At 41.0% G+C, this 27,690-nt stretch overlaps 1 protein-coding gene across 1 annotated transcript in view; it reads right to left on the bottom strand.

Moving 5' to 3' along the window:
• The window catches only part of FRAS1 (Fraser extracellular matrix complex subunit 1), a 452,220-nt gene that overhangs the window by 218,991 nt on the left and 205,539 nt on the right, over positions 1-27,690 (bottom strand). Inside the window, exons 15-18 of the mRNA XM_011966222.1 lie at positions 13,122-13,265; positions 5,634-5,774; positions 3,858-3,998; positions 2,346-2,522 (exon numbers count right to left, since the gene is read on the bottom strand). Coding sequence (XP_011821612.1) covers positions 2,346-2,522; positions 3,858-3,998; positions 5,634-5,774; positions 13,122-13,265 — 603 coding nt within the window. The remainder of the gene's footprint in view (positions 1-2,345; positions 2,523-3,857; positions 3,999-5,633; positions 5,775-13,121; positions 13,266-27,690) is intronic.

Raw genomic sequence — 27,690 nt, 5'->3', positions numbered from 1 at the left:
AGCACGGATACTGGATACCAGATTTCGGTTCCCACTGGATTCTACTCTGTGCTGGCTACATGACTTTGAGCACATCACAACCGCAACTTCCTCAAGCCTCAGTTTCCGCTCCTACACAATAGTTGTCCTACTGATCCCATAAGGTTGGCATTGAGACTAAGTGAGCAACACCAGTAAGGTACTTCTCACAGTGCCTGACTCATGGTGGGTATTGAATAAATGGTCATATTATTTTCTGGGCTAAAAAACCCTGGTCAGTCTAATTTTTAATTATTTACAATTCTAACTGTTTCTGAACTCACTCCAAATTCCCCATTTTTGAATGTTTAATGTGGTGCTCAAAATTGTAAGAAGGACCTAACTGCACTGAGTGGTCTAGGAAGATGTCACTTTGATTTTTCACGGGAGCATTGTACCAAAGGGAAAACCAGAATCATTAGGCTACAGTGAGGAATTTCCTGTGGGCTTTTCTAGCTTCTCTGCTTTCAACCTGTGTGCCACAAAAGCCAGGGGTCTCACTTAGCATCTCTCTGAATTCTTGGAAAGACTGCTGTTCCTGGAGGTCTAATTCCTCTGTGGTTTCCACTAAAAACCTCGGGGTGCACAGTTCAAGGTTGTGTAAAGCTATGCAGACTAGTTTCACAGATTCCATCAAATCACAGATCACTTCTGCAACAATGCGGAAGATTGGGAGGGAGAGAGAAGTTATGCTTTCTGTTTCTGTTTTATCCTTGTACTTTCCTCATATCAAGCAGGGCTAGGCACTATAATTATCTTCTTTAGGGGATATGGGTTTTGCCAGAAAGCAGAAGTGGCTGGAGGAAGCTTGTCTGGCAAACCTAAACCCACTGAAGAGAACGGAGAAGCAATTAAACAGAGGAGAAAAATGCTTTTTTCCGCCCCTTGCTCCCCAGCACCTCCCCTCCCACCAGAGTCTGTGGGGTCCCTAAGGAAAAAGCCACATCACCCTCCACTTTGGCACCTGGAAGTAACCAGACCACAGGAGAAGGCTGTGTGGCGTGTGCCTTGGGATGGCACTGGGACTCGGCAGCAACAAAGATGCCCATATTCCACAAGTGGTTATAAAAACAGCCACAGGAGTTTAAATGGCCACAGAGAGGTTGGGCAATGCATACATGGTAGAAACCAGGATGTCTGGAGAGTGGCGACCTTCCCCTCAATTTCTGGGCACCATGAAAATCCCCTGGAGTCTGGAGCCTCCCAGGGAGCAGAGGATTCCCCATGATGTTCCAGGACACCTGAGTATATGGAGGGAGGTTCGCACCTACAGAGCAGGAGGGCTTCACAATTTACCAGCAACTTCGACACTCCTCACCGTCTTTGAGCCTAGCAAAAAGGCTACAAGTCAGCCTATTCTAACGCTGTGAATACAAACACTCAGAGAGGTTAAGTGTCTGGTCCCGGGTCTCTGCATTTTAATTCTGCATCCTTCCAACTGTGCCACATGACACCTTTTGTCTGAAAATTTTTAACCTAGTCTTGAAACCCACATTTCCCTGTGAGGGTATATTGAAATGGAGGCCACTTCAGTGAGCAGACTTGTAGGATACAAAACTGAATTTGCAGCATGCTTATTATTGTTACATTACAAAGATAAACACGCAAAGCTATGAATATGAAAAAAGACTCAGATGTCATAACAAAATGGAAAAGGCAATTGGGTTTAGGTAGTGTGTAGATTATAAAATTTTTAATGAACATATGTTTACAATGAAAAATATAAATTAATGATTTTTTTTAAGGTAACTTTAGAGTCAAACTATTCACCCAACAGCAAGGCAGCTACTTGTGGGAACAGAAAGGAAACTATACCCTTCCCTTTCATCTCCTCATAGATGGCCTGGCTATTGAGTCAAATTATTCAGGATGTCATCAATTCTCTATAGATGCTATGTCAAGGCAAACAGCAGAAATCACTTCTAAATTTTGACAGAAGTCCAGATTTTGCCCTGAAGGGACCAATTCATATTCAGAGTAGCAAATTAGAAGAAATAATAAATGAAGTTCTACGATGAGCTCTGAGTCTTTTGTAACTACACATAGTGGTCCCTGAAAGAATTTCTGTCTGAGACTTCTGCGAATGGAACTTTGGAAAAGGTAGAGTCGAAGGGATTAGCTCTTTAAGATCATCTATGGTTCACAAGGGAGGGAGGCTATTGGTGGGGGTTACTCTTTTGCACGTTGGTCTCCTGCTTTATTCACAAGCATCTTGGAACCATTCTAACATGAAACATAGATCTTCTTCTTGGCTTTGGTCCCACCTTACAGGATCTCTCAAGAGGTAAGCCCAGAGGCTACCTAACACTTTCTCAAATCATGCTTACCTTCACATATGCCAGTGCTCTCCAAGTAAAAATGGGCTCTACACTGGGCTAGACACTCGCCAGAGGGGATGCCTGCCCCAGACAGCTGCTCCACTTGCAGTCCTTCCTCTGGCTTCTTACACCCAGTACAGTGAGAGGGCGCAGGACCCATACAAGCCAGGCAGGAGAAGTGACAGGCTGCAAATGGAAATAAAAGGCAGAAAATAATACAAGGATCAAACGTATGTTGCAAATCTTTCATTAAATCAAACCCACTTAGAAAAGTTCACCAAACGCAGCGTTTCAGCATATTATTTCTCTAATGTTCTATATAAAGCACAGAGTGATAATAATGTTTGTGAAAGGAACAGTGAGGGGTGGTGTTAACCAGTCACATCTCCCAGGTCCCATAAGGGCTGTCGGGCTAGACAACAACAACAAACAAACAAAACCAGAAAACTGGACAATATTGGCTTGGTTCTCCAGAGAAACACACTCACTAAATGACGATTTAACATTACACCCTTGGTTTTTATTGTAGCTTTTTAGAACCATTCATATGGAAGCCATTACTGTATCTTTTGCAAAAATAGTGGTTGTGTTATTACCTATGAGTCATCCATCACCCACTACATAGGGGTCCAGGCCACAAATTCCTCTTAGAATTTATCTGGGTTAAGGCTGCTCTTCTAGACAAGAAAGAGGCCCCTTTGAGCAGCAATGATCCATCACCGTGTTTTGCTTACCCTGGCTACTGGTGAAAAGCAAAGCCAAATAAGGTAGTCAAACTATCTGGTGCCCATATTTGAATACAATTAACTCTCCTGTTCTTTAAAAGATTCTCTCAATTTTCTCTTCCAAAACAGTTGTTGCAGCTTTCCTACTTCAAATACGTTCTTCTTGTAACTATTCTCAAACTCTGTTCTAAGGATCCCGATGTACAAATAAATATACAGTGATTTCACTTAATTCTGATGTACAAATAAATATACATTGATTTCACTTAAAGTGTTTGTTCCCAATATTCTAGTTTCAAAATGCTTAAATGATATCGCCCTCCCAAGGAGCCCAAAGCCTTTATGGCAAACAGCTATTTAAGATTTTGCCATTTCACTCAGCCCAGAGGCATCGCTAGTGACTCTCAGTTTGCTCAGTAATATCATTACCAAAAAGAAATTCTTCAGGGAAAAACAAAATGAAGTCTAAGAAAAACATTAGCAAAGGTAGGAGAGTAGAGAAAGGAGGCAAGGGTTCTATTTTGTTTTAATGTACAGGAAAGAAAATAACATTCCCCCTAAAAACAGCCAGAAAATAAAAATCATAACCCTTTGAGTGTCTTCACAAATTTTCAAATGAATTTTTTTCAGATCAACCCTTCGCAAAACTATTGTAATGAAAAATGTTTATAATGTATGGATAGCCGTAAAACATACACTAGAAGAAAAGTTACACTGAAAAGTTGTATTATTGAAAGAAGTAAATCTATGTTCTTGTGGGATAGCCTCTCAAGAATGATGGTGACACCAACAATACCTTTGCAGATCCCGTAGTCAGAGTAGAAGCCCTCTCCACAGTGGGGCAGACAGTGGCCTTGACGCAGAGCCTTGGGGGGGCTGCAGGCTGTACAGTGAGAGGCTGTGGGCCCAGAGCAGCTGGCACACGAGTTATGACAAACTGAGGAAGAAAGTGAGAGGGAGAACACCATGGGACGGGGTGAATAAAGTGCCCACTTCCTGACTGGGCTTCGCAAGCCTGGGACTCTTAGTCCCTCTGGATGTCACACCAAACCAAGGGGAAAATGTGTTGGGAGGTGGTTACACTGTCAGAACTGCCCACATGGCCCTTTACCCACCATTTAGCCATGCTCTACATATTGCTTATTAGCTACCCTTTATTTAGTGTTTGTATTAAGCACTTTCTACACATTGTCACTTTTAATTTTCCTAACAACATTATGAGGTAGTTATTACTAACTACAGTTTATAGATGAGGAGACTGAAGTTAAAAAATTTACCTACGATTACAGGCTTTATTCATAGCAGGGCTGAGATTTAGCCCTAGGTCCGTCTGGACCTAAACCTCACACTGTCTAAATGGGTTAGAGCAGAAAGGCTGTGGGTTGGAGTGTTGGAAGCACTGGCATTTTGACCAGTGTCTCCACCAATTCATCAATGCCCTCAGTCAAGCCTGGGTCTCTCCTGGCCTAGTTTTCTTGGTATGAGCACAGTGAAAGGTTGGACAAAATGATCATTTAAGATACTTCCAGCTTTAACATTCTAGGATTTGAAGTAACAATTACAGTAACGACTCTGACCACAACATATGACAATGTTAGGAATACATGTCCCCTGCTTTGGCCCTGGTGTTAACAGGGACATCCCTGACTCTAAGGGACAGGTGCTGGTGGCATGGCCTGGCTGAGCCTCTAGCAGGGCTGGGGTCAGGAGTGAGATATGGGAAGAAGGCTCTGCAGGACCATGGTCAGGAGCTGGGGGTGGTGGGTAGAGATGGGATGAGAACGTGGGGTAGGACACAGAGGAAAGGTGGCGAACACTGGGTGAGTAAAGGTGTTGGCAGGCAAAGGGGAGGCTGCTAAGGAGAGATGTTGAGATGGGTCTAAACACCCTGCACTATAAGACGGTAGGTAGATATGAGGAAGTGGGCATATGTTTCAGAGAGGAGAGCAGATCAAGATGTTCCAGGCAACAAGAAGTTCTCAGAGTTATCTGTGAGAAAAGACACAAGTCAGGTATATATATAAGGTTGAAATTTATAAAGTCTCAAATGGGTATGTTTCATAGTTTAGGCTATATAAGTCTGAAAGAAACAATGTATAAGCAGCACACAGAAACAAGTTTTCAATAGATACAGACTTCAGCTTTACTAGCTATCAAATTTGGTTTAACTTTTTAATTTTATTTTTGTGGTATGTTGTAGTTGTCAATACATGACCTACATCATACATGTCATATAAGAAATGATTCTGTTACATCTGCAACCTAAGTTAGTGATGGTTTACAAGTAAACAAGGACTGTATGTTAAAGATGTCTTGGGCTTTTCAAAAGGACCAAATGAACTCTAATGATGACTAATATACATAAGTCCTTCATGAAAGCACTCTAGTCCCCCAGCATCCACCCATATCTCCCACTCTCATACCAAATACACATAATGAAAAAGCTATCCCTTTTAAAGTAATGCTTTCCCATCATACACTCAAGTTCCCAAATGAGCAGCATATAGCACCAAGTATAGTCAAACATGTACTCAATACTTTTTGAAGATGATGGTGGTGACCCATCTCTTACCTTTGCACCTGCCAATGGCATCAGCATAGTACCCGCCAGGGCATTCAGACATGCATTTCCCATCATGCAGCACTGTCTTCTCAGTACAGGTAAGACACCTGGGGCTACTAGGCCCACAAGTCTCACAGGATTGGTCACAAGCTAAGGGGAGGCAAAAAAACTCATCAGAGAAAGGCAATAGTGAGCAAAAGAAGCAGTGAAGTCTATTCTTTACAATATCCACAATGGGTATCAATATCATCATCTCATTTTCTGGCTACTCAGCAGAATTCTGTTTCCTTGATTCCAACATTTCATTGGACTCTGTGCTTTTTGTTTTCACAGTTGAAAGAGAATTGAAGAAGTATTCATTGAACTAAGCATAGCAAAGACTCTCAGGCACACCCACCAGTGTAACCAACTTAATACGAGGTTCGAAGTTAAAATGGCCTTAGAGGTGAGGTTGCCAGGTTTATCAAATAAAAATACCAGATGCTCCATAAAATTTGAATTTCAGATAAATAATAAATTTTTTTAGCATAAATATGTACCAAATATTTTATCCTTTATTCTATGCTACTTGGAGAGAGAATTTAGAAAGTCAAGATTCTACTAAGCAAGGTCACGCTACTAAAATTATGTTAAAATTGCTGAACTTCACACAGTCTTTCAGGATCTCATTCACTTATTTGTTTACCCCCTAAAACACCTGTTAAGGTCTGTGTCAGGTCTTATGCCAGGGGGTAGAAACACAAAAACCAAATCAACTAAGTTTTCACTTTAAGTAGCTTAGTAGTCTAATACAGGAAAAGAAATAGACAATATTGGAAATATCTAAAATATCACTCAGATCAATCTATATAGGCACAATGAAAATTAAAAAAAAAAATGTGAGGGTGGGGGTAAGAGGTAGAAAAGTCAAGAAAGCATTCATAGAGGCGTGACCCTTGAGCATTGTCTTAGGAAGCAGTGGGACCACGTCAGGCTGATGGGAATGTACTCCAGGCTGAGGACGCGAAGTAAGCTGAGTCTCAGAAACTGGGAGGAGACTAGGCTGCCCAGGAAAACAGCAGTTTCATTTGGCTGGAAAAGTGGGAAGGCCAGATTATAGAAACCTATGGCCTGACTCTGTTGTCTCGATTTTCATCCTAGGAAAGGCAATGAGTTTGAACCCCTGCAGTTCTAAATACAGTAGAAACGGCTGTATTTGTGTCTAAGAAAGATCATTTTGGCCTCAGTTTGGAGGGTGAAGAGGAGAGTTAGAAGCCCTGCTGGAAGACCATGGCAATGAGCATGGAGCAAGATGATTAAGGGTTGAATTAGAACTGTGGAGGTGGTGAGAGATTTGAGAGCAGTGAAGAAAAAACCATCTCACATGGCTTCCAGGGGTCTGTCTTGGGGAACAAGTGATGTCACTCACAGAGTACAGGAAGGAGAATAGGTTGGGGGGAGTGCCATGAGCTCAGTTTTGAACATGCACAATCCAGGGAGCAATGTGACTTACAGCTCTGGAGCTTGGGGGAGCGGTGCGGGGTCATCATATACAAGCAATTGTTGAAACTAAAAATTAGTTGAATGATTCAGGAAAACTATGCAGGATAAGACAGAAGTAGGCAAGGGCCTGGGTAGCATCAGCATTTAAGAAAAGAAGAAGAAGCAAAAAAACAACTAGTACAGCTGATCAAGAAGAAATGATCCAAAGATAAGGAAGAGAAAAAAGAGTATGGTGACTGAGAAACCAAGGGAGGAAAAAGGTTTGCAAAAGAAAGTCATGACAGGTGCAGAGAGGACAAATAACATCTGAAAAGTTTCACTACACTTAGGAACCAGGCTGTAGGTGTCCTGTGCCACACATTTCAGTGGAGTCATTAGACCAAATGAAAGTGAAGGCCATGATTAGAAACTGTTCCTTTGAGGGACCCAGGCTGAGAACAGAAGGGGAGAGGGAAACAAATAATTGAAAGGGGAAAAGGTTATTTTGTCTTTCTTATATTATAAAAATTCAAGGCAAATATAGACCCTGGAAAGGATTTTTAAAAGAGAAGAGTTTGAATGATTGGTGAAAGAATATCTAGGAGAAAAGGGGGGTACATATGCAAAAGTGCAGTTGAGAGACTGGCTTTGAACAGAGCAGAGAAAGGCCTCCTTATGAAGGGTGGAAGGAGGTGAGGGAGAGTGCAGTCACAGGCAAGTCTGTGACTCAATCTTTTCTATGCTGGTTGGCTAATGTCTTTAAAAATAAACAAAGCAAACCTTCCTGCTACAGAGAATCAATGTTTCAAAAATAGAGAACTGCTGAAATTTATTCTGTCTGTTCCCTTAATCCATCTACACCCTGCTAACCTCCTGAAAAATATTTTGAGAACATAAGAAAAAAGATGCTAAATGATGGGGCCAAACGTCCCATCTCACATCCTGAAAAATTCAGCATCTGTCCACAGGCAAATGTGTAGAGTAAAAGAATGGGCTATGGCAATGGTCTTAATATCAAGGAAAAAGAAAATCACCCCTCAACTCAGGACTGGAAGAAATGAAAATTAATCTGAAAAGTGTTCTTCCCTCCCACATGCCACAAAACTCCTGAGGTTTCTAATTCTAGAACTGACATCTCAACAGCAGTGAGTAATCTGAAAGCTAAATGCAATTCCCCAGAAAGGAAAAATTGCAGCAATATTTAGAAATTAGAATTGACCAACAATAAAAGCATTGCATATCAACATTTTAAGATACACCTAAAGTAATGCCTAGAGGGAAATTTGTAAATCTAAATAAAACTATTAGGAAGATGTAATTTCTCCCCAAACTAATCTATAACTTCAATGCAATATCAATAAAAATTCCACTTGAGTTTTCTTTCTTTCTTTCTTTTTTTGAGACAGGGTCTCACTCTGTTACCCAAGCTGGAATACAGCAGCATGATCATGGCTCGCAGAAGCTTCAATCTCCTAGGCTCAAGTGATTCTCCTGCCTCAGCCTCCAGAGGAGCTAAGAATACATGCACACACTGCCACAACTGGCTAATTGTTTTTTTAATTTTTGGTAGAGATGAGGTCTCACTATGTTGCCCAGCCTGGTCTCGAACTCCTGAGCTCAAGAGATCCTCTCACCTTGGCCTTTCAAAGTGCTGGGATTACAGGTGTGAGCCATCACACCCAGCCCCAGCTGAGTTTTCTTAAGAATTCAGTAAATGTACTCTAAAGTTTATGAATAGCTAAGTCAACTTTGAAAAGGAAAGAAAGGAAATTTTCCCAATCAGATATTAAGACATACTACAAAGCCATAGAAATTAATGAACAAAATAGTTTAATAGTGGTATAAGAACAGAAATTTAGACTATGGAAAGTTAAAAATTTCCATATCTTATAGCTCAGACAGAACTTTGTATATACGGAAATTTAATATACAATAAAGAGAAATAAGGAAGTCCAGACTGAATGACTAAATAATGTTGGGAAAACTGGATCGTGAAATGGAAAAAAATCAAATGGGACCCTTACTTAAAGCCATATATATATAGACAACCTAAGTTAAGATAAAACATCAAATTAATAGAAGAAAATACAGAATAATTTACTTTTGAACCTTAGCAGAGAAGGTCTTATTAAAATTTCAAAAGAAAAGCCTTAAAGCAAAAAATAATGAATTAAAGATTATTGTTTAACAAAGGCATTATATTCAAAGTTAAAAAACAACAGAGTGAGAAAATTTGCATATTTAAAACTGAAAAAAAGGCTACTATCTATCTATAACATACAAGGAAACTCCATAAAATGAACTCCATAAAAGGAGGCAAGGCCAATAGAACAATGAGAAAAGCACATTTAAAAAGTAATTTATAGAATAGGAAACTTCAAGACCAACAGGAGTTGAAGATATGCTCAAACTCATTAATCATCAGAAATAGGCAAATTTAATGGGTTGACTCTTTATACTCTTGATTAGAAAAAATCAGAATCTTGATAACGCCAAGTGGCGGCAAGGATGTGGAGATGAGTGAACCCTCATGCTTGGGAATGTAGATTGCACAGCCATTCTGGCAAGTAACCCGGCACTACTTGGTCAAATGAAGAATACGCAGAGTCAAAAAACCAGTCATTCTGCTTCTGGATATAAATCTCAGGAAACTCCCTCTAGAGCTTTACAAAGGAACACATTTGAGGCTGTTCCCTGGTGCTCTCTAGTGATGCAGATGGAGAGAAAGGAGAGAGTCCATCACTGGGAGCATGGATGGGTAGTATGAAGGGGGCACACCAGAGAGCGCTACACAGCAGTGAGAAGTGAAGGGCTAGGGGAGAGAACAACATAGGGCATCTAAAAAATGTACTCCTGAGTGAGAAAAGAAGGAAACAGCACGCAGTTTGTAACATCTCTCTTAAGAAAATTAAATACACATGCACTCAAAATAAAAATACCCAGTTAGATAAGCTCATAAAAATAACAATATTTTACAAAATGGTTGCATGGGTGCAAAAGAGAAACTAAGATTAAAAAAAAGAAAAGGGAGAAAGAAAAAAGGAGGGAAGAAAGAGAAAGGAAAGAAAGAGAGGGAATGACTAACAGAAACCTCTGATTTATTATGCTTTGATTTATTATGTTAGCTACAGTCAGAAAAGTCCTTCATAATGGCATAAACACTTAAAAGATAAAAGAATGAGGAGGTTTCCTCCTTTGAATTGTACCACCCTTTATATCTAATATTTGTAGAACACAATACACATACCACAGGTGAACCTGGTTACTGTAAGATCTTTTAGCCAGGGCATACCACCCTTCATAACAGGCTATGCTGGTTTTTTCTAAGCACTTGACTTTGAGATTTCTACAGATATGGGCTGGTAGGTTATAAATTATTGAACCCACATCAGCCAGTTTTTATCTTGAATAGCACTAATCTGAAATGGAAATAAGTCAGCATTATCAGCATCCGACGTCTTAATTAATATTCCGATACCAATCAGTGAGTTAGTTCACTGTTGTTTTAGAAATATTTCTGTGAACATTTCTGAAGTCATTTTGATACAAACTTGGAGAATGGTAACAATTTTATAAAAAGTGTAAGCTCCAGTTTTGTGTATTAAAAGGCCTGTTGGTCAACACCAGTAGCATCACAAACTCTTGCATCAGGCTAAGCACATGACATGTGTTTAGTAATTACTTGTAGATCCATTGCTTCATTGGTTGACTAATGTCAGCTATGATCCATTCTCCTGCCTGGAGGTTTCTTTCAGATGCTTTTCAAAATGTGTACAGATAAAGCAGATTCCCACCTCTCACAGCCTCAAGGCTCACATTAACTATTCCTCTTTTTAAATACACCGCTTCTCCAGCAAAAGTTGCCTTCTCAATCCAGATAATGTAGAGTCTCAGTGGCAGGTCAGTGTCACCGTTCCTCCATCAGTCACAGTAACCAGCATCCCAGGGAACTTAAAGGGTAAATGCCTTTAGGCCCTTGGATTAGTGCAAATTTGACATCTGTCGACCTTTAGAGAATACATCTGGCTTAATTGAGCAGGAAAGTGATGCTGGCAGAAAAAGATTAACATGCTCAGGCTAATGGCAGCCTGGCCTTTCTTTCCTTGTTCTCTCCTGAATCCACATAAAAGCCACCTGTGACTCATCGATACCAGGTGAGATTTTTCACCCTGGCAATACTGATGGATCCCTGTACAGCTTTACGTAAGCAGCTGCCAAGGGCTATCTCTCTTCTCTAAGACAAGTGGATTTGTCAAGTCCCTAAAATCATCTCATTTTTGCTGTTGCCCTACTCAGTGGACAAAATGAGGACAATAACTCAAGAAAGTTTTATGAGCCACACATTTTTGTTGATTTGGTGGACTTAGTTATGGGAAAAAAAAGTCCTCTTGGCCTCTCTATAGGTATGACCATCAAAGTAAACTCAATTTAAACCTTTCATTTACTGTCAGGATGCCTGCAGACCTGGCAGTGCCCACAGGGGTAGCCAGTTCATCTAAAGACTGACAGAAGACACAGAAGAAGGTGCAGAGGTGGAAAGGGGGAAAGGATAATGAAAAGGAAAATTTAAAAAAACACAGGCAGAAGTGCATAAGGAAATACCACATTATAATGAGCAACAGAGTGGTTCCTAGGCAGTTAAGACCCAGAGCCAGAATATCTAAGTTTGAATCCCAACTCTGCCCCTTATTAGCTGTGTGACCTTAAGCAAGTTTCTTACCCTCTCAGTTTACTACCTGGAAAATGAGAATGGTTATATCTACCTCATGAAATTGTGAGGATTAAACACCAAACACTGATAGAACGCTTACTATGTGCCAGGCACTATGCTAAGTGCTTGCATGTCTTAACTCGATCCTCTCAACAGCTTTTTGAATAGGGGGTGTATTCATTTTCTATGGCTACTGTAGCAAATTACCATATTACCATAAACTCTTTGGCTTAAAACAACACAAATTTGCCATCTTACAGTTCTAGAGTTTAAAAGTCCTAGAATCAAGGTTCCTTTTGGAAGCTTTAGGGGTGGAATCTGTTCCTTGCCTGGACGCTCTAGGGATGGAATCTGTTTCCTTGCCTTTTCCCGGATTCTAAAAGTCACCTGCACGTTCATGGCATTTTCCTTACTTCACTCTATCACTCCAACCTCTGGTCCCATCCTCGACCCTACTTTTCTGACTCGTCTCTATTGCCTCCCTCATATAAGGACTCTTGTGATTGATTATACGGGGGCTCACCCAGATCATCCAGGATAATATCCTCACGTCAAGATCCTTAACTTAATCACACCTACAGAGTCCTCTCTGCCACTCAGGGGAACACACCACAGTTCTACCGATTAGGACAAGGGCATCATTGGGAGCCCGTTATTGTGTCTTCCACAGGTGCTACTAATATCCCCGTTTCACAAGTGGGAATTGACATGCAGAGAGATTGACTAACGTGCCGAAAGTCATGCTTTTCCTCCTGACTTTCCTGCCTCTCAGTGGGTTAATGTTTATAAAGCACTTGGAACTGTGCCTGGTTCAAGGAAGCACTAAGCTGGGTTAACTCTCGTTGCTATAGCCATGGGTGTTAAGGTAGAATGGATACTAACTGCTCAGCTTTAAGTCAGTGGCACCAACACCAAAGGTGGGTCTGCCCTCCACTGGCCTAAGAGTCTCTTTGTCCCCACGTACATTTGGAAGGCAGTCTGGTGTTGATGGAGACTTTGGGATTTGGGGAAAGGAAAGCCTGGGTGGAAGCCCAGCTCCTTTCCCTCCAGCTGTGGGTCTTGAGCAGGCCACCTGAGCCTCACTATCTTTATCTGCAGGACAAGGCTAGAATGAGCACCCCAACACTAGCAGACTGGTAGGGTAATTAAGAGAAATCCCACTGGTGAAAAATGTTTTATACACATCTAAATCAAAGATTAATCTCAGCAGCTATTCACATATATGTTGAGTAAAAGAAACATTGGTGTGCTATGATTTGAATACAACAAGGGATGCTGAAAGAGAAAAAGGAAAGGATACGTCGGCAACGCAACCCAGCACTCACCGCTACAGGTGCCCCGCCTGTTGTAGAAGCCTTTTCCACAGCTGCTATCACAGCGGCCATCTCTCAGCACGTGGAGGGGATCTCTGCAGGCCAAGCAGTGCTTCTCCGCTGGGCCCCAGCAACCTGCACAGGACTCATGGCAGACTGCAGACAAACAGCAAAATCAGTGAGTAGCCTACAGCAGAAAGGACTGGTCATCGTTTTTCTTTTAAATGTTTTAGAATTCACAAGGAGGATGTCAGTTTGTTCCTTAGTTCCTAAACTGCTATTGACATATTCACACCTCAGGACAAACACGACACCCGCTTCTCCAAGGAACTCTTTCTATTGGCCAGAAGTACAACTTCAGTAAAGTACTGCTAAGCGATTCAGAAGAGGAAATCAGAGGCTTTTGAGAAATGGGATCTACAGAGAAGGAAATCATGACTGTCTAGAGAAAGATGGACTGGTTAACGAAATCATATGGTCCTCCACCCCCTTGCCTTTTGTAATCACACCATGGAGTATCCACAGGATCACCACCTCCCAACTGCAGCACCATCAGAATCAGCTGAGGAGGGATACCTTGGACTCTAGTCCCAGATCCAACCTTCTGAGGACCCAGTCCTACTTGACATCTATTGTACTTTGCCTTTCTAGCTCTTTCCCCCCAGTATTATCTGTCCTAAACATGTGTCTTAAGAACTCACAAAGCTTGCTTTTCTCTTATACCTTCAATTTCTTACTATAACTTGCTCCTTTAAGATTTTAAAATGTTCTCCCCTTCAGCATTTGATTTTTTTTGATTACTCTTCAAGCTCACTCTTCACCTTAGCACTTCTGCAGAAGGACCTATTCTGAATAACTGAATTTTTTCCAGTTTGGCTAACTTCATGGCTAACCCCTAACATCCTAATTCTTAAAATGTTTCCTTCACAATGGAGCACCACCTAGTTTGCAGAGGCATTGATTCTTACCAAAATTGGTAGGTAGAATGAATGTCTTGCTGCTTGCAAGCAGCTTTGTAACCCTACCTTAGTAATTCAAGTAGGCATCCCTTTGGAGGCAGAAGGAAGGATATCTGCCTTGCAAACCTCAAGATCCAACTCTCTCTTCTCAGTTCTAAATTGCACAAGCAAGTCCTAATTTCAGATACTTTTTCTCCCCAAAAACGGTAGGGATGATTACGAATTGCATTAACTGCTAGAAAGGGCTCTGCAATAAAGAGTAACAGTGGTGGGGGTGGTGGGGACCAACTGTAGATCAAAAGGATGAGAGGCAGTCAGCCACAGGGAATCGGACCATCACGAGCAACTCTCGAGGAGGGAAGGAGCACGTGTGTTTCGGGAAACTGAGGGCTAACCCTATGGCTGGAGTTGGTGAGGCACAGTGGGGGGCCATGGCATGATCCATGGCTGCAGCCATAGGCAGAGGCCTGGTCAAACTTGACCTTGGAGACCAAGGAAAGAAATTAGGACTTTTATCCTAATTCCCATGTGAAGTCATAAATGAGCTCACACAAGACAGACAGAAGATCTGATTGAGATGTTTCAAACCACTCTCTGGCTGCCATGTAGAGAGGGTATAAGGACCTGCTAGCAAGCAGGAGACCAGCATGGAGTCTACTGCATGACCCAGGTGAGAGAGGACTTGGACTAGTGGGGTGGGAAGCAGAGACAAAGGAAAGTTTCCTTATTCATCATCTGGTTCCCTTGTGAGACCGTAAGCTCCATGAGGGCAGGGCCTATTTCTGTTTTGTTAACTCTGTACCAAGCACACTGCTTGCGCTTTACAAATGTCTCTTGAGTAACTTCATTTAAATTTAACTCCTTATGTATATTTTATAAATGTTACATGAGAATACTGTCCATATGCAGGATAAGTCTAAGGATAAACTTATCCTTAAGCTTAGGTTAAGTTTTAGTTATAATTTACTTGGTACTAAATTATAGTTAAAGATGTGGATGCAAAGTCTCAGTAACAAATTCTACCCTTAACACACATGAAATCTGCCTGGCATTCAGGTATTCTACCACCCTTTCATTACAGACTGTAGTCATCATCTGAAGAGTCAATGACTGTTCATGCCTTTGCCTCACTCACTCTGGAGCTGATCTAAAGTCATTACCAAAACAAACAAACAGAAAATCTGCTCTCATTTCTAAAAAGTTATGCCAAGTTGATACATCAACATCCAATAGAAGCACACAAGGATGCGGGTAAGGCATGTTCCCAGCTGGCCACAGGTAAGCCACTTTATCTGAGGTCTGCTGCAGGAACACTTAGAACATTCTGTTGCCTAGGTGCACTGGTGACATTGCACCAACTGCACTGGGCATAAGTGCCAAGGAAATGATGGATGGAAAGTGAGGCTAAAAAGACAACAGGGGTCAGACTTCCAAGTTCAGATGGGCTAGGGTACGGACCTTGGACTTTGTGCCATGGAAAGTTTTAATCAGGGCAGTGGAATGATCACTTCTGCTTTTTAGGGAGTTCATTCTGGCAGTGGGGAGAAAAGAAAGTAACTCAAGACATCTGCAGAGGATGAAATCATCTTTGTCCAGAGGTGCAGAGGAGATAAGAAATGAAAGCATAGCTCCCTAGCTCTCTTCAGCGACTGGTTGAAGAGCAGCACAGACATGCAGTTATACTGGTTGTTAAAACAGTAAAATACTTTCAAACTGGTTGATAAATGGCTGTCACCCTGAGCTTCATCCCCGGAATCTCCACCCGACATCATGCTCCACAAACAAAAGGTCTGACACAGGAGAAGGTCTGGGGGTCCCCCTCCTTCTCTCTGATGTGCATCTGTGCCATACTGCTTGTTAGATATTTTTACTATACCCTTGGTGTTACCAATCTGGACAGAGACCCAAGAATGAGCAGGATGGCCTTAATCAACAGACTTAGGGATGGCATTCAGGCCCCCCACAAACTGAGCTCTCCTTAACTTTCCAGCTCCATCTTCCGCTATCTCCCCACGCACACCAATTCTACGAAGCAGAGCACCCTACGTGTGCCATGTGCCCACCTGTGAGTTTTGGATGCCCCACACAGGATTTGCCCAGCCCACAGTGTCTCCAGCTCCTTCCTTAGCTCCTAAAATCCTGTTTATATTTAATTTCCCATTTATATTTCCTAAGTTGTCACTACTTCTGCGAAGCTTCGCTAAACTTGTCTAATAACCTTTCTCTATGTTCCTGCAATGTGTTGCATATGCCTCTCTTACTATATTTATCCTACTGTACTAACTTACTCAGTTATGAATCAATCTCAATGGAATTCAATCTTCAATGGAATTCAATACCCTCCCAAATGGGGACCACGTTTTAGTCATCGTAAACCCCCAGTATCCAGACTGATGCCTGGCACCTAGTCAGTACTCATTAAGTGTAGGCTAAATGAATGTACAGCAGATTTTTAAAATTGGTTATGGGGGATTCATCCTTTTAGTTACCTTCTACATGGAAGCAACTCACCACAAGGTCATAGTCTTAAGATATAACTTAAGAGAAACTTGAAGCCGTAATATGTACTTAATAAATGCTGAAGTCTAAATCTGCTTATGATGATAAATACTGATGCTGCATCTATATAGAGTACCGAACACGACAGTGGTCCTACTGTTTTTTTACATATTACGTAAAAGACATGTTCCATGGCCAGACACAACAGCAGAAGGAATTTTTATTTCAACACAGGAATATGCTGAGCTGTCATTTCTTATAATGATATACTTCCACTGTGGTTTCTTTAAAATAAATTGTATGGTGTATATTTAAGGTATACAACACGATATTATAAGGTGTATATATAATTTATACATATATTTATATATAAGGTATATATTTAAGGTATACAATGTGATATTATAAGGTGTGTGTATATATATTTATATATACATCATTATAAAAAGTGTGTGTATATATACACTGTATAATATCACATTGTATACCTTAAATATGTACCTTATATATATTTAATAATATATATTTATGTTTAATACACCTTATATTTTATAAGGCTATATATATACACCTTATAATATGCTATATACCTTAAATATATATACACACCTTATAATATCATGTTGTATACCTTAAAATATATATATAAAGAGGATTAGTGTGTATATATATATAGAGAGAGAGAGAGGAACAAATTAACATACCCATCTTCTCATATAGTTACCCATTTTCCCCTGTGTGGCAAGAACAGCTATCATCTACTGATTTAGCGAAAATCCCACTGTGTTTGCAATTGATTTCTAATTTCTAACACTGAACATATGCTACCACAGATTATCTCTTACATGTGGCTTTTATTATATTTGGGTTATTATAAAAAATAAGAGGTCACTCCCTGACTTTTCACCATAATTTCTCTTAGTGATACATTTCAGATCACACAGGGTTTGAATTACATATTGTGAACATTGTGGCAATAAATTTTAAAAGAGGGTGAATAAGAGAAAGCTATCTTTTTATCTCACAGGCAGCAGATAATTTATTTGGTAAGGTCCCTGACTTTTCTGGAGCATAACCAGACATGTGTGGGCTTCTTCAGCAATTCATTCCAAAAATGAAAAGGAGCAAATTACTTTTCTTTTTGCAATTCTTTACTGAAACCCTACTCTAAAAATAGCACACCTCTTTTAGTATCTGATACTTTTGAAATAGAAGATTGCTTTAAAAAAATTTTTAAGCTATACCTCTCTAACAATAAAATGCAGCCCTTTTCCAGGGAAACATTAAAAGCACTTCCTATAATCACCTTATTTTCCACAAAGCCTTCCCAGACCCAGAGCAGTGGATACAGACACCCGTGTGCTCTTTTCTGTGACCGTCTGGAGTAAGTTTCCAGAGAATTAGCACAATTGATCTGTAGTTCCTCTGAGATTCATCAGTGAGGCTGCAGTTCAGATTTTCAAACTGCCAAGATGTTTTTCCTCACAACTGCACAGAAAAAGCCCAAACTTCAGGCACAGGCAGGTGTGATATACGCAAATCAAATTCCTTCATTCTGTTTCTTATCCAGTTTGTGGCAACTGCCAGCTTTCATTCTGATCTCACAATGACTAGGTAGTACTCGCCAAGGTTTGAAGTATTATCAGGAGGGTAAATTTTCAATAAGAAGCTCTTGCTGGATGACAAATTGTTTCTGTCTTGAACTCAACTTCACTGTTCCTTGGTTTTCTAATCTGTAAAGCGGAAATAATAATATTTGTTGTACCTAATTCACAAGGACATGGAGAGATGACAAGTTTGGAAAAGCAAAGAATGTTTTGTGTGATCATATGAATGGCATGGGGGGATCTGCATTTTGTCTCAACTGCTGTCAAAAGCAAAGTAATTTTAAAGAGAGAAAATTAAAGGTCAACACAAGACAGAAGGGGGAAGGATGGAAAAGACTACAGGAAAGGTTGGCTCACTTAGAAAGGAAGGGAAGGGAAGGGAAGAATTACAGCCTGCAGGGATTCGGCCAGCAGCTATATGAAGGAGCTCCAGCCTCTCCCAGGTGCTTCACACTTAGAAGCTCTTTCCTTGCAAACTCTACAAAACAACTGCAAAAGCTCTTTGAAAGTGACTGGAAATACCTTAGTGAGGCCCTGATGCCTGAAAGACTCCTTCCCCTTCCCCAATCACAGCCCCACAAGACGCCAAGGCTGGTTGCCTGAGATGCTGAAACTCCAGGCTAATTTAAAAGAAGTTCCAAAGAGATCTGAGCCATCACAATTTTTGATCCTTTTACTCGAATATTCTGTCCCTTCCCAGATCGGGCCTCTGCCCACTACTGCCTTCCTTTGCCAATTGAAGGCTTTACAATGTGTCTGGTCTCCACATATTCTGAAAACTCATAAGTACTTGAGGAACTTCATAATAGAAAAAAGTACGAACACGTAAAAAAAAATCTTCGGCATCGTCAAAAGCGGGAGATACGCAAACCAAACAGGAGAGCAGCAACTAGATGCACTGGATGAGACATGCACATTATATTTTTAAACTGCAATTACTTTTGCACCACCTAATAACATGTATACATCCTAGAAACAGTGCTTAGTGAGAAAAAAAAAAAAGTCAAGAAAGAAGGAAATATCTGGTCGAATGTGGTGGCTCGTGTCTGTAATCCCAGCAGTTTGGGAGGCCAACGCGGGCGGATCACTCGAGGTCAGGAGTTCAAGACCAGCCTGGCCAACATGGTGAAATCCTGTCTCTACTAAAAATACACAAAAATCAAATTAGCCAGGTGTGGTGGCACACGCCTGTAGTCCCAGCTACTCAGAAGGCTGAGACAAGAGAATCGTTAGAACCTGGGAAGTGGAGGTTATAGTGAGCCAAGATCACGCCACTGTACTCCAGCCTGGGTGACAGAGTGAGACTCCATCTCAAAAACAAAACAAAGCAAAACAAACAAAAAACGAAGGAAATATCTACCCAGGCATACAAAACAATAAAAGCATAGGCATACAAAAAGTACACACTAAATCACATTAGTGTAGTTATTTAAAAGGGGAGCTGGGAAGAAGGGGAATGGGAATAGGGCATGATAACAAAAGGAACAGACAGGCAGATGGATAGGCAGACAAATAAGCAAGAGAATAGCTTGGCCCAGACCAATGGTGAAAATGGGCCATCAACTGACGAGCATGATTAACTCCATATGCTTCATAAGAACCCCAAAAACACGTAAAAGAAAAAATTCAACAAGATTTCATTTTACATCAATTAAATTGACAATTTAAGAAGGCTTGTGATACCTAGTGTTGACTGGAGTGCTGGCAAGTAGGCAACCTTACACATTTCTGGTAGGAGTACAAATCAGTGTAACTTTCTTAAAAGAGTGTAATATGTTAATCCGCGTCAAAGAGTTTAAAAACCATACATAAACCTTTGGACTCAGCAGTCACATGTCTAAAAATTGATTCAAAAATATTTACCACAATTTCTACTAAAAATGTTTGCATCATGGTTACATATAATTTAAAAAATTAGGAACAAATATCAAACCACAGAGGATTGGCTAAATGAATGATTGCATAGCCAGAGATGGAAAATTATACAACAGCTTTAAAAAGATGTTGTAGAAGGATAAGTAATAACATAAAGAAAGCAAGCAATAAAACTGTAAATAGAGTACAATTTTAGTTTTGAAAAAAAAAAGTGTATGCATATAGACACACAGAAAGATATCTTTATAAATTTGGAAGACATACACCAAAATACTAACAGTAGTGATTTGGGGGAGTTTGAGTTAGGAATTTTAGCTGACTTTTTATTATACTTTGTATTTTATTGACTTTTATTACTTTTTGGAATAAACATAAATTCATTTGGTACTTGGGGGGAATTTTAGTAATTTTCCTAATGGTGGAGGGAGGAAAGCTGTAGTCCTTTTCCGTAAGGTACATGCTAGGTAAATAGCTTGTTAACCTATTAAGCATGATTGTGATACAGCTGTGATTTACCTGTCTGGGGTAACATATTTGAATTTTTAGCAGGGTCTTTGGTAGACACAGAACTTGAACCAAAGGAAATTACATCCCAGCCAATGAAGGCTTTGGCAGGTCCACATGGACTTTTCATTGGTTCACAAGTCAGAGGACAAAGCCAGACATTCAGCTCATCAGCAGTATCTCGTAAAGTTATCTCTTCTATCTCCTGCCCCTCTACCTATATTCCTGAATCGATAACACAGGTATAATCCAAGGGTTTTCACGACCACCAGCTTCTCAGCTTCTACTCATCCTCTGTGACCACTGAAAACCCACAGCTGCTAGGACTCCCTGTGTTCCCTCCCAAATCCTACACCCAGTGGCCCCTGTTAATTAAATGCCTATTGTCTACTCCAGTGATGTCTTCTGAAATTGAAGAGCCAAAGGCGGGACCGCCAACCAAAACAACCTTTTGATGGGGGGAGTTCTCAGACCTCCTGGCTGTACTAACACAGCTGCTCAGATCTCAGCAGCACTAACAGGGAGGTGCTGTTAGCTCTGTGGGCAGCATAGAAGCAGGAGAGGGCAGAACAGGGACAGCGCTTGGGTGGGGAATGGAGAAGAGAAAGAATGTATGCCATACAGTCTCGCTAAAATAACTGAGAGCCTTCCAAACTGGGCAGAAAGCCGGAAGACTTGTCACTAGTTTGTAATCCATAGCTGAAATAGTTTGGGGTTCAGATTTGTCAGGAAGAATGGGATCTGTCTGAAAGATAACCTCTGTGGCATCTGTGGCAGGCTTTCTCTGCTGGTATGTGATACTTTTGTTCTGTCATTTGTCTTCTGGCATACACAGCAAAGGTCTAGAAGTGGCAAAGACGAATGCCAAACACAGCCAGCTTCCTGCCAAAGCTCAGGTCCCAGACACAACACCACCAGCTGTTTTCCCTCTTCTCTCCGTTTATTCTGTACATGAATATAATATCCAAAGGGAGAGGGGCCTTGGAACACTGTTGTCACCTGCCTCACTGGGTCTTGCTTACTCAAAAACAACTTACATTCTAAGAAGGCAATCCTATTGTCTTCCCTTCTGAATGGCCTGAAATACTCCATGGACACGACCCAAGTTTTGAAGACAGTTTATTTTAAGAGTTACCTTCCCAACTCTGATAAAGCACACAACTATGTTAAACATGAGGAAAAGAGAAGAAAAAGAGGAGTGAGAAAAATAGAGAGTCTGTAATTTTCCTGAGGCCACAACTAGTCAGAAATTGAGGACAAGGAGCAACTAGTAGAAGCCAACTGGAAGATAGGTCATATGTAAGCCAAAGTTTAGTCATGCCTGTACATTTCTGTTCATTCCTCTCCATGCAATGGTCTCTCACATTTTTTCTATCAAAAACTATTCCAAAGGGCCATAGATATACTTAGCACCATGTGAAATTCAGAAGTATACGACATGTCCCTGCCCAATGACTGATCATTTCCTATCATATTCCCTTGTAAAGTATCTTTATAGCACCGATAACAATAATTTCATGTAACGATACTATCTAAGTATTTAAAATTATCTTGTTTATTTGTTTAGAGGCACTCTCCTCCCATTGAGGAAGTTAAGTTCCTTAACTAGAGGGAAGTTGTCTACCTGCTTCACTCTGTATCTCTGGTGTCTGGGACAGGGCCTGGTACACAGAAGAGGCTCCACCAATATTTATGCATGAACAGAATGGGAGAGACAGGAGGTACCACTTGAAGAAATAAGTCACCTTTACGAGAAAGTCAGCAATTTAGTAAGAGACCATAATTGCTGTAGAATGCCAAAGAAGTTCTGAACAATGCATAGGATGTAAAGAGTAGAACAAAATGAGTGAAGGCAGTGGTAGAAACATGCAGGGCCCCTAAACTGAGTATGTGACCCGGCAATGAAACTAAGACTGATCCTCCAATCCTGGGATATGTTGCAAGGGCTATGGAGGTGACACCACCTTGGCAATGACCATCCCAACAGAGCAAGGAGGGCCCCTGTCTTGCGAGGAGGGCTCCTGGCTTTCAGAACAGTAGTTTCATAGGTGCCATTGTCAAGAGGTCCACCCAGTACACAGCTAGGCTGGGATAAGTCATGTGTTGGAACACAACACCAAGACCCATTAAACCTCCACTGCTTTGGACCTGGCTGTGCAGGGTCAGTGCTTCATTTCTGCAAATGACTGGCTGCTCCAGTCAACCATAGTTCCAAAAAATAATTAACTTGAGAAGGTCCTCTGCTCAGGCCATAGCTTTTAAATGTCAACTAGGTCAACATCCTAGATGTAAATGTTATAGGTTTCTTTATTATAAACTTTTCCTCTAAATATGTCACAATATTGGCTAAGAAATAAATAATCATAGATTCTCATTATTTAATCTGAGCACTTAAAGAAAATTGTCTTTCCTTTTTAAAGAAAAAGGGATTTTAATTTATTGTAAAGAATACAGTATACCGTTCTCTATATATTTACTTCTCCATAACACATAAAAGCAGATTTTATTTTAGATGAGACATTAATGGCAGAACACTCTTCTTGCTTAATGTAAGCTATTTGTTTTTTTATCTCTATAGGTTGAAAAATAAAGGAATGGTTTCAATAATATCAATAGCTGCCTTTTATTGTCCACATACTAAGGCCAGGCATAATGTATTTATACATTTCAAACAGCTTTTCTAACCTTCATAATAATGGTTTAAAGTAGATAATATCATCCCCATTTTGCAGTTGAAAAAATTGAAGCTCAGAGAGGTTAAATGGCTTGCCAGAGCCCTCTTGCAGCAAGTGGTAGAGTTGCCATTCAAAATAATCCTATCCCTTATAATCCTGTAAAATGTTCAGTTGCTTGCTTCTCTACATCTCAAAATCTGAGAACATACAGCACTCCGATATAGAATAAACTTCAAAGGCTTTGGTTTTTTGTTTTTGTTTGTTTTGTTTTATTTTACATCTCCACGAGCAGCAACTAACCTGCCTGGACTGTGAGCTCACTATAGGCAAAGAGTGAATCTTATTTACTTTACATGCTTCATGTACTCAGGACCTAGAACAATGGTCAAAAAAGAATGAAAAGGGAAATGAGATAAAAGGAACAAGGAAGAAGGACAATGGAAAGCAGAACCCAAGTCTCTAAACTTATATGAAAGGCTTTCTAGACACCAGGAACCATCTTCTAAACCAGGGGTTCCCAACCCCCCAGCACAGATCAGTTTCAGTCTGTGGCCTGTGAGGAACTGGGCCACACAACAGGAGGCAAGCAGCGGGTGAGCAAGCATTGTCACCAAGCTCTGCCTCATAGGAGCGAATGTGAACCCTGTTGTTAATTGCCTATGTGAGGGATCTAAGTTGCAGCTGCTTATGAGAATCTAACTAATGACTGATGATCTGAGCTGGAACAGTTTCATCCCGAAGCCACCCCCAGCTCCCCGGTCCATGGAAAAGTTGTCTTCCACGAAACCAGTCCCTCGTGCCAAAAGGGTTGGGGACTGCTGCCCTAAATGGAGTATGTGAATTTACTCATTCAATCTTCATGGCAGTACAATGTGGCAGATATTACGTTCCTGTTTTACCCAGAAGGCAATTGAAGCTTGGAGTTAAAGAATAGGTAAGTGACAGAGGCAAGATTAGAAACCAGGTGGTTTCGGCCGGGTGCGGCAGTTCAAGCCTATAATCCCAGCACTTTGGGAGGCCAAGGCAGGCGGATCACCTGAGGTCAGGAGTTTGGGACCAGCCTGGCCAACATGGTGAAACCCTATCTCTACTAAAAATACAAAATTAGCCGGGCATGGTGGCACATGTCTGCAATCCCAGGTACTTGGAAGGCTGAGGCAGGAGAATCGCTTGAATCCAGGAGGCAGAGATTGCACTGAGCCAAGATCGTGACAAGAGCAAAACTCTGTCTTAAAAAAAAAAGGGTAATAAATAATAGAAATCATAAGCCAATTCAAACAAACAAAAAAGAGGCCGGGCGTGGTGGTTCACACCAGTAATCCCAGCACTTTTGGAGGCCAAGGCAGGCAGATCACTTGAGGTCAGGAGTTCGAGACCAGCCTGGCCAATATGGTGAAACCCCGTTTCTACTAAAATACAAAAATTAGCCAGGCATGGTGGTGAGCACCTGTAATCCCAGCTACTCAGGAGGCAGGAGAATCGCTTGAACCTGGGAGGCGGAGGTTGCAGTGAGCTGAGATTGTGCCACTGTACTCCAGCCTGGATGAAAGAGCGAGACTCCCTCTCAAAAAAAAAAAAAAAAAAAGGAAAGAAAGAAAGAAAAAAAGAAACCAGGTGGTTTAGCTTCCAGGTCCAAGCTTTTAAACACTGGGCCAGGCTCCCCATGACATCTGCACCTGCAGAATGAAGGCAGCATTTGCCCTGAGGTACACATGGCTCTATCCTCAGGCTTTTGTGAATAAAATAAGTTTTAAATAGACAAACAAAACATTGATATACATATAAAAATTGTCTAAATCCTACTCTTTCTCTTTTCAAAGCTTACAACGTTATGAGTTGCTCATTTTCACGTAATCTTACATGGTGCGTGTTGTTGGTAAAATTCTTATGGACTCTCATATCTAAGATTTGTGTGCACAGTTCAGTGGTCCCACCAGAGTGGAACAGAGACTGATTGAAAAGAGGGGCAAGACAAACAAGGAAGAATGTTCTCAGGACCTGGAGAGTTCCACCTGGATCCAGTTTAGATTAAATACCTGAGTTTTTAAGATGAGTCAATGGAACCACTGTCCTGGTAGAGGGAATAGAGTAAATCCAAGGCAAGTGATGCCAAAGAGCCAGGCAGGAAGAGTGCCAGGTCAAGTATTGTGGTGGGGAAGGTGGGGAGGGGGAGCAAGGAGCATCCATACCTGGATAAAGCCTGCCCATCAGTCTCCAGGTAATTAAGCGGTGGGCTATTAATTCCTGGAAATGGGTCAGAGCAGGGCAAGCAGCAGGAATCAAAGTACAAGCCCAGTGCTAGGACTACAGAGTCAAGAAGAGTGGGGTAGGATGGGCAAGAGGGGGTGTTAATCAGATCCAGCTGTTGGTAAAGGACACATAGAGGTTAAAGCAGAAGTCTGAGTGCCAGAACTAAAATGTGAGCTTTGGGTACTAACAGGGTGATCACTCTATGGCCCTACCTGCTGTGAAAAAAGGCAACCTACATCTGTCTCCGGTTTAGGTTCGTATAAAAACTGGCTAGTGCTAAGCCTTAGTGTGTAGTGGTCAAAGCATCAAACTCTGGAGTTGTGAAGGCAGGGGAAATGAAGCAGGGACTGGTATGGAGTGCATCGTATGGCCAATATTATTCAGTTTAATCATGCAAAATATGCAACAATAGTATTAATATATGCACACGTGTTTATATGCATGTGTGTGCTTGTACATATACCCCTAAACTCAAGGGAAAAGAGAAAATGATAAGGGTCCTTATGGGTACGATTCTCAGGCAGGACTAAGTGTTTTCCTTTACTCCCTCTGGTTTACCTGCTTGTACTCTTTTGTTGAAGAGCCATGTTTATCTGCTACTTTTTTTCCACTCTGCCCTTTATTCAACATAGTGAACATGAATATTAATCAGATGATTTCTGGTAATTAGTTTCCTCAGCACAGCACCCAGTTTCTTTGGGTTTTGATGAGCCAATAAAGTGGCAACTTCCCAATCATCACATAAATGACCCTGTCAAAAGGAATCAATCCAGAAAAACCTGCTGTTACCGTAAAACGGCAGGCTTCTTTTTGGAAAGTTTAGCACGTATTGGAAGAGCAGCAGCTGAGTGACTGACTTCCAAGGTCAGTGGTGAAAAGTCACCAAAAGTGGTACAAGCATGAATATTGCAAAAAATTCCAAAGCTGAGAAATCTTATCTAGAAAGATGATCTTAGTGCCAAGACAGTATATGAAAATTGATCACAACTTTAGCTTTAATTTTTAAGATCCTCTCTCTCTCCTTTTGCTCTGGTTTTTTTTTCTCCTTATTTTATGCATAAAAATGCAACCAGCCTGAACTAAAGCAAATTGGTTTAATTCCTTGGAGGGAGCATGAACAAATTTTCCCAGCAACTTTCTACTAGAGGCATTTGTGTGTGGATATGTGGATGGAATGTGAAGCAGTGAGCTACATAAACCAGTAATCAAATGAAATACTACCCATTTCAAAATGCCCTAAACTAGCATTAGCATCACCAATTAAAACAATGGGCCTGGAAGAAAGGAAAATGCCTTCCCCCCAAAAAAAGTCATATGTATGTGGTATGTGCGTATTTCAGGGGATGGAGGTGGCACAGAGGAAGGAGTAAAATCTAGGGGAAATTAATTCCCTTTTAAAGGCAAATCCGTCACGAGTGCTAGCAGGAGATCTCTTTGATGGGATAAAAGAAAGGAGTAAAGGCATTCAGTAATTTCATCAAATTAAAATTTCAGCAGTTTACCTAAATTGCCCAACCATTAGACACTTATAAAGGTATTTGCATGTGCCCACTTTTAACCTGTGTTAAAGTAACAGGTAAACAGAACATGATAAGCTATAAACACTTAGGGTTCTTTTCTCTTTTATGGCTGAGACTTCTATTGAAACACTGGTCTTTGAAGGACCACCAAGTGGTAGTATTCTCATTCATTCATTCATCATACACTTGTTCAACAATACTGAGAACTCTGTGTAGCCCTTGATGCTGAGGATATAGACATGTAGGAGATATTCTTATAGACATCAAAGAGCCTCCAAGTCAAACTCAGAAGCTATTCTGCCTTCCATACTCTACAACATGACTGATCACAAAACAGGCCCTGCTACACTCATATCACTGTGGCATAAACAGAATTAGTGTTTCCTTTCAACATGGTTTCCACAACCCCATGAGTTCCGCTTCTGACCATGAACTGGAATGGAGAGGACTGTCAGCCTCCTCCACATAGGACCTGCACATGGCCCGAGTACTCATTTAGCCTGCACATCTGATTAATACCATGAACGTAGCCTTTTTAACCTCAATCATTTACCTGCAAATGATTTTCCTGAAAATCTAACCAAGGGTGTGAAAGAGAGGAGTATATCAGCTGCCCCTCAAATTGGCCCACCTTCTGATTCTCATCACTGATCCACCCTTATGTTTAGCTGCAGACAGTAGTTATCACAGCT

This window comes from Mandrillus leucophaeus, unplaced genomic scaffold (genome assembly GCF_000951045.1).
Source record: "Mandrillus leucophaeus isolate KB7577 unplaced genomic scaffold, Mleu.le_1.0 Scaffold75, whole genome shotgun sequence".
Classification (NCBI taxonomy): Eukaryota; Metazoa; Chordata; class Mammalia; order Primates; family Cercopithecidae; genus Mandrillus; species Mandrillus leucophaeus.
Note: the sequence above shows the minus strand (reverse complement) of the source record. Positions and strands in the feature narration are given on the sequence as shown.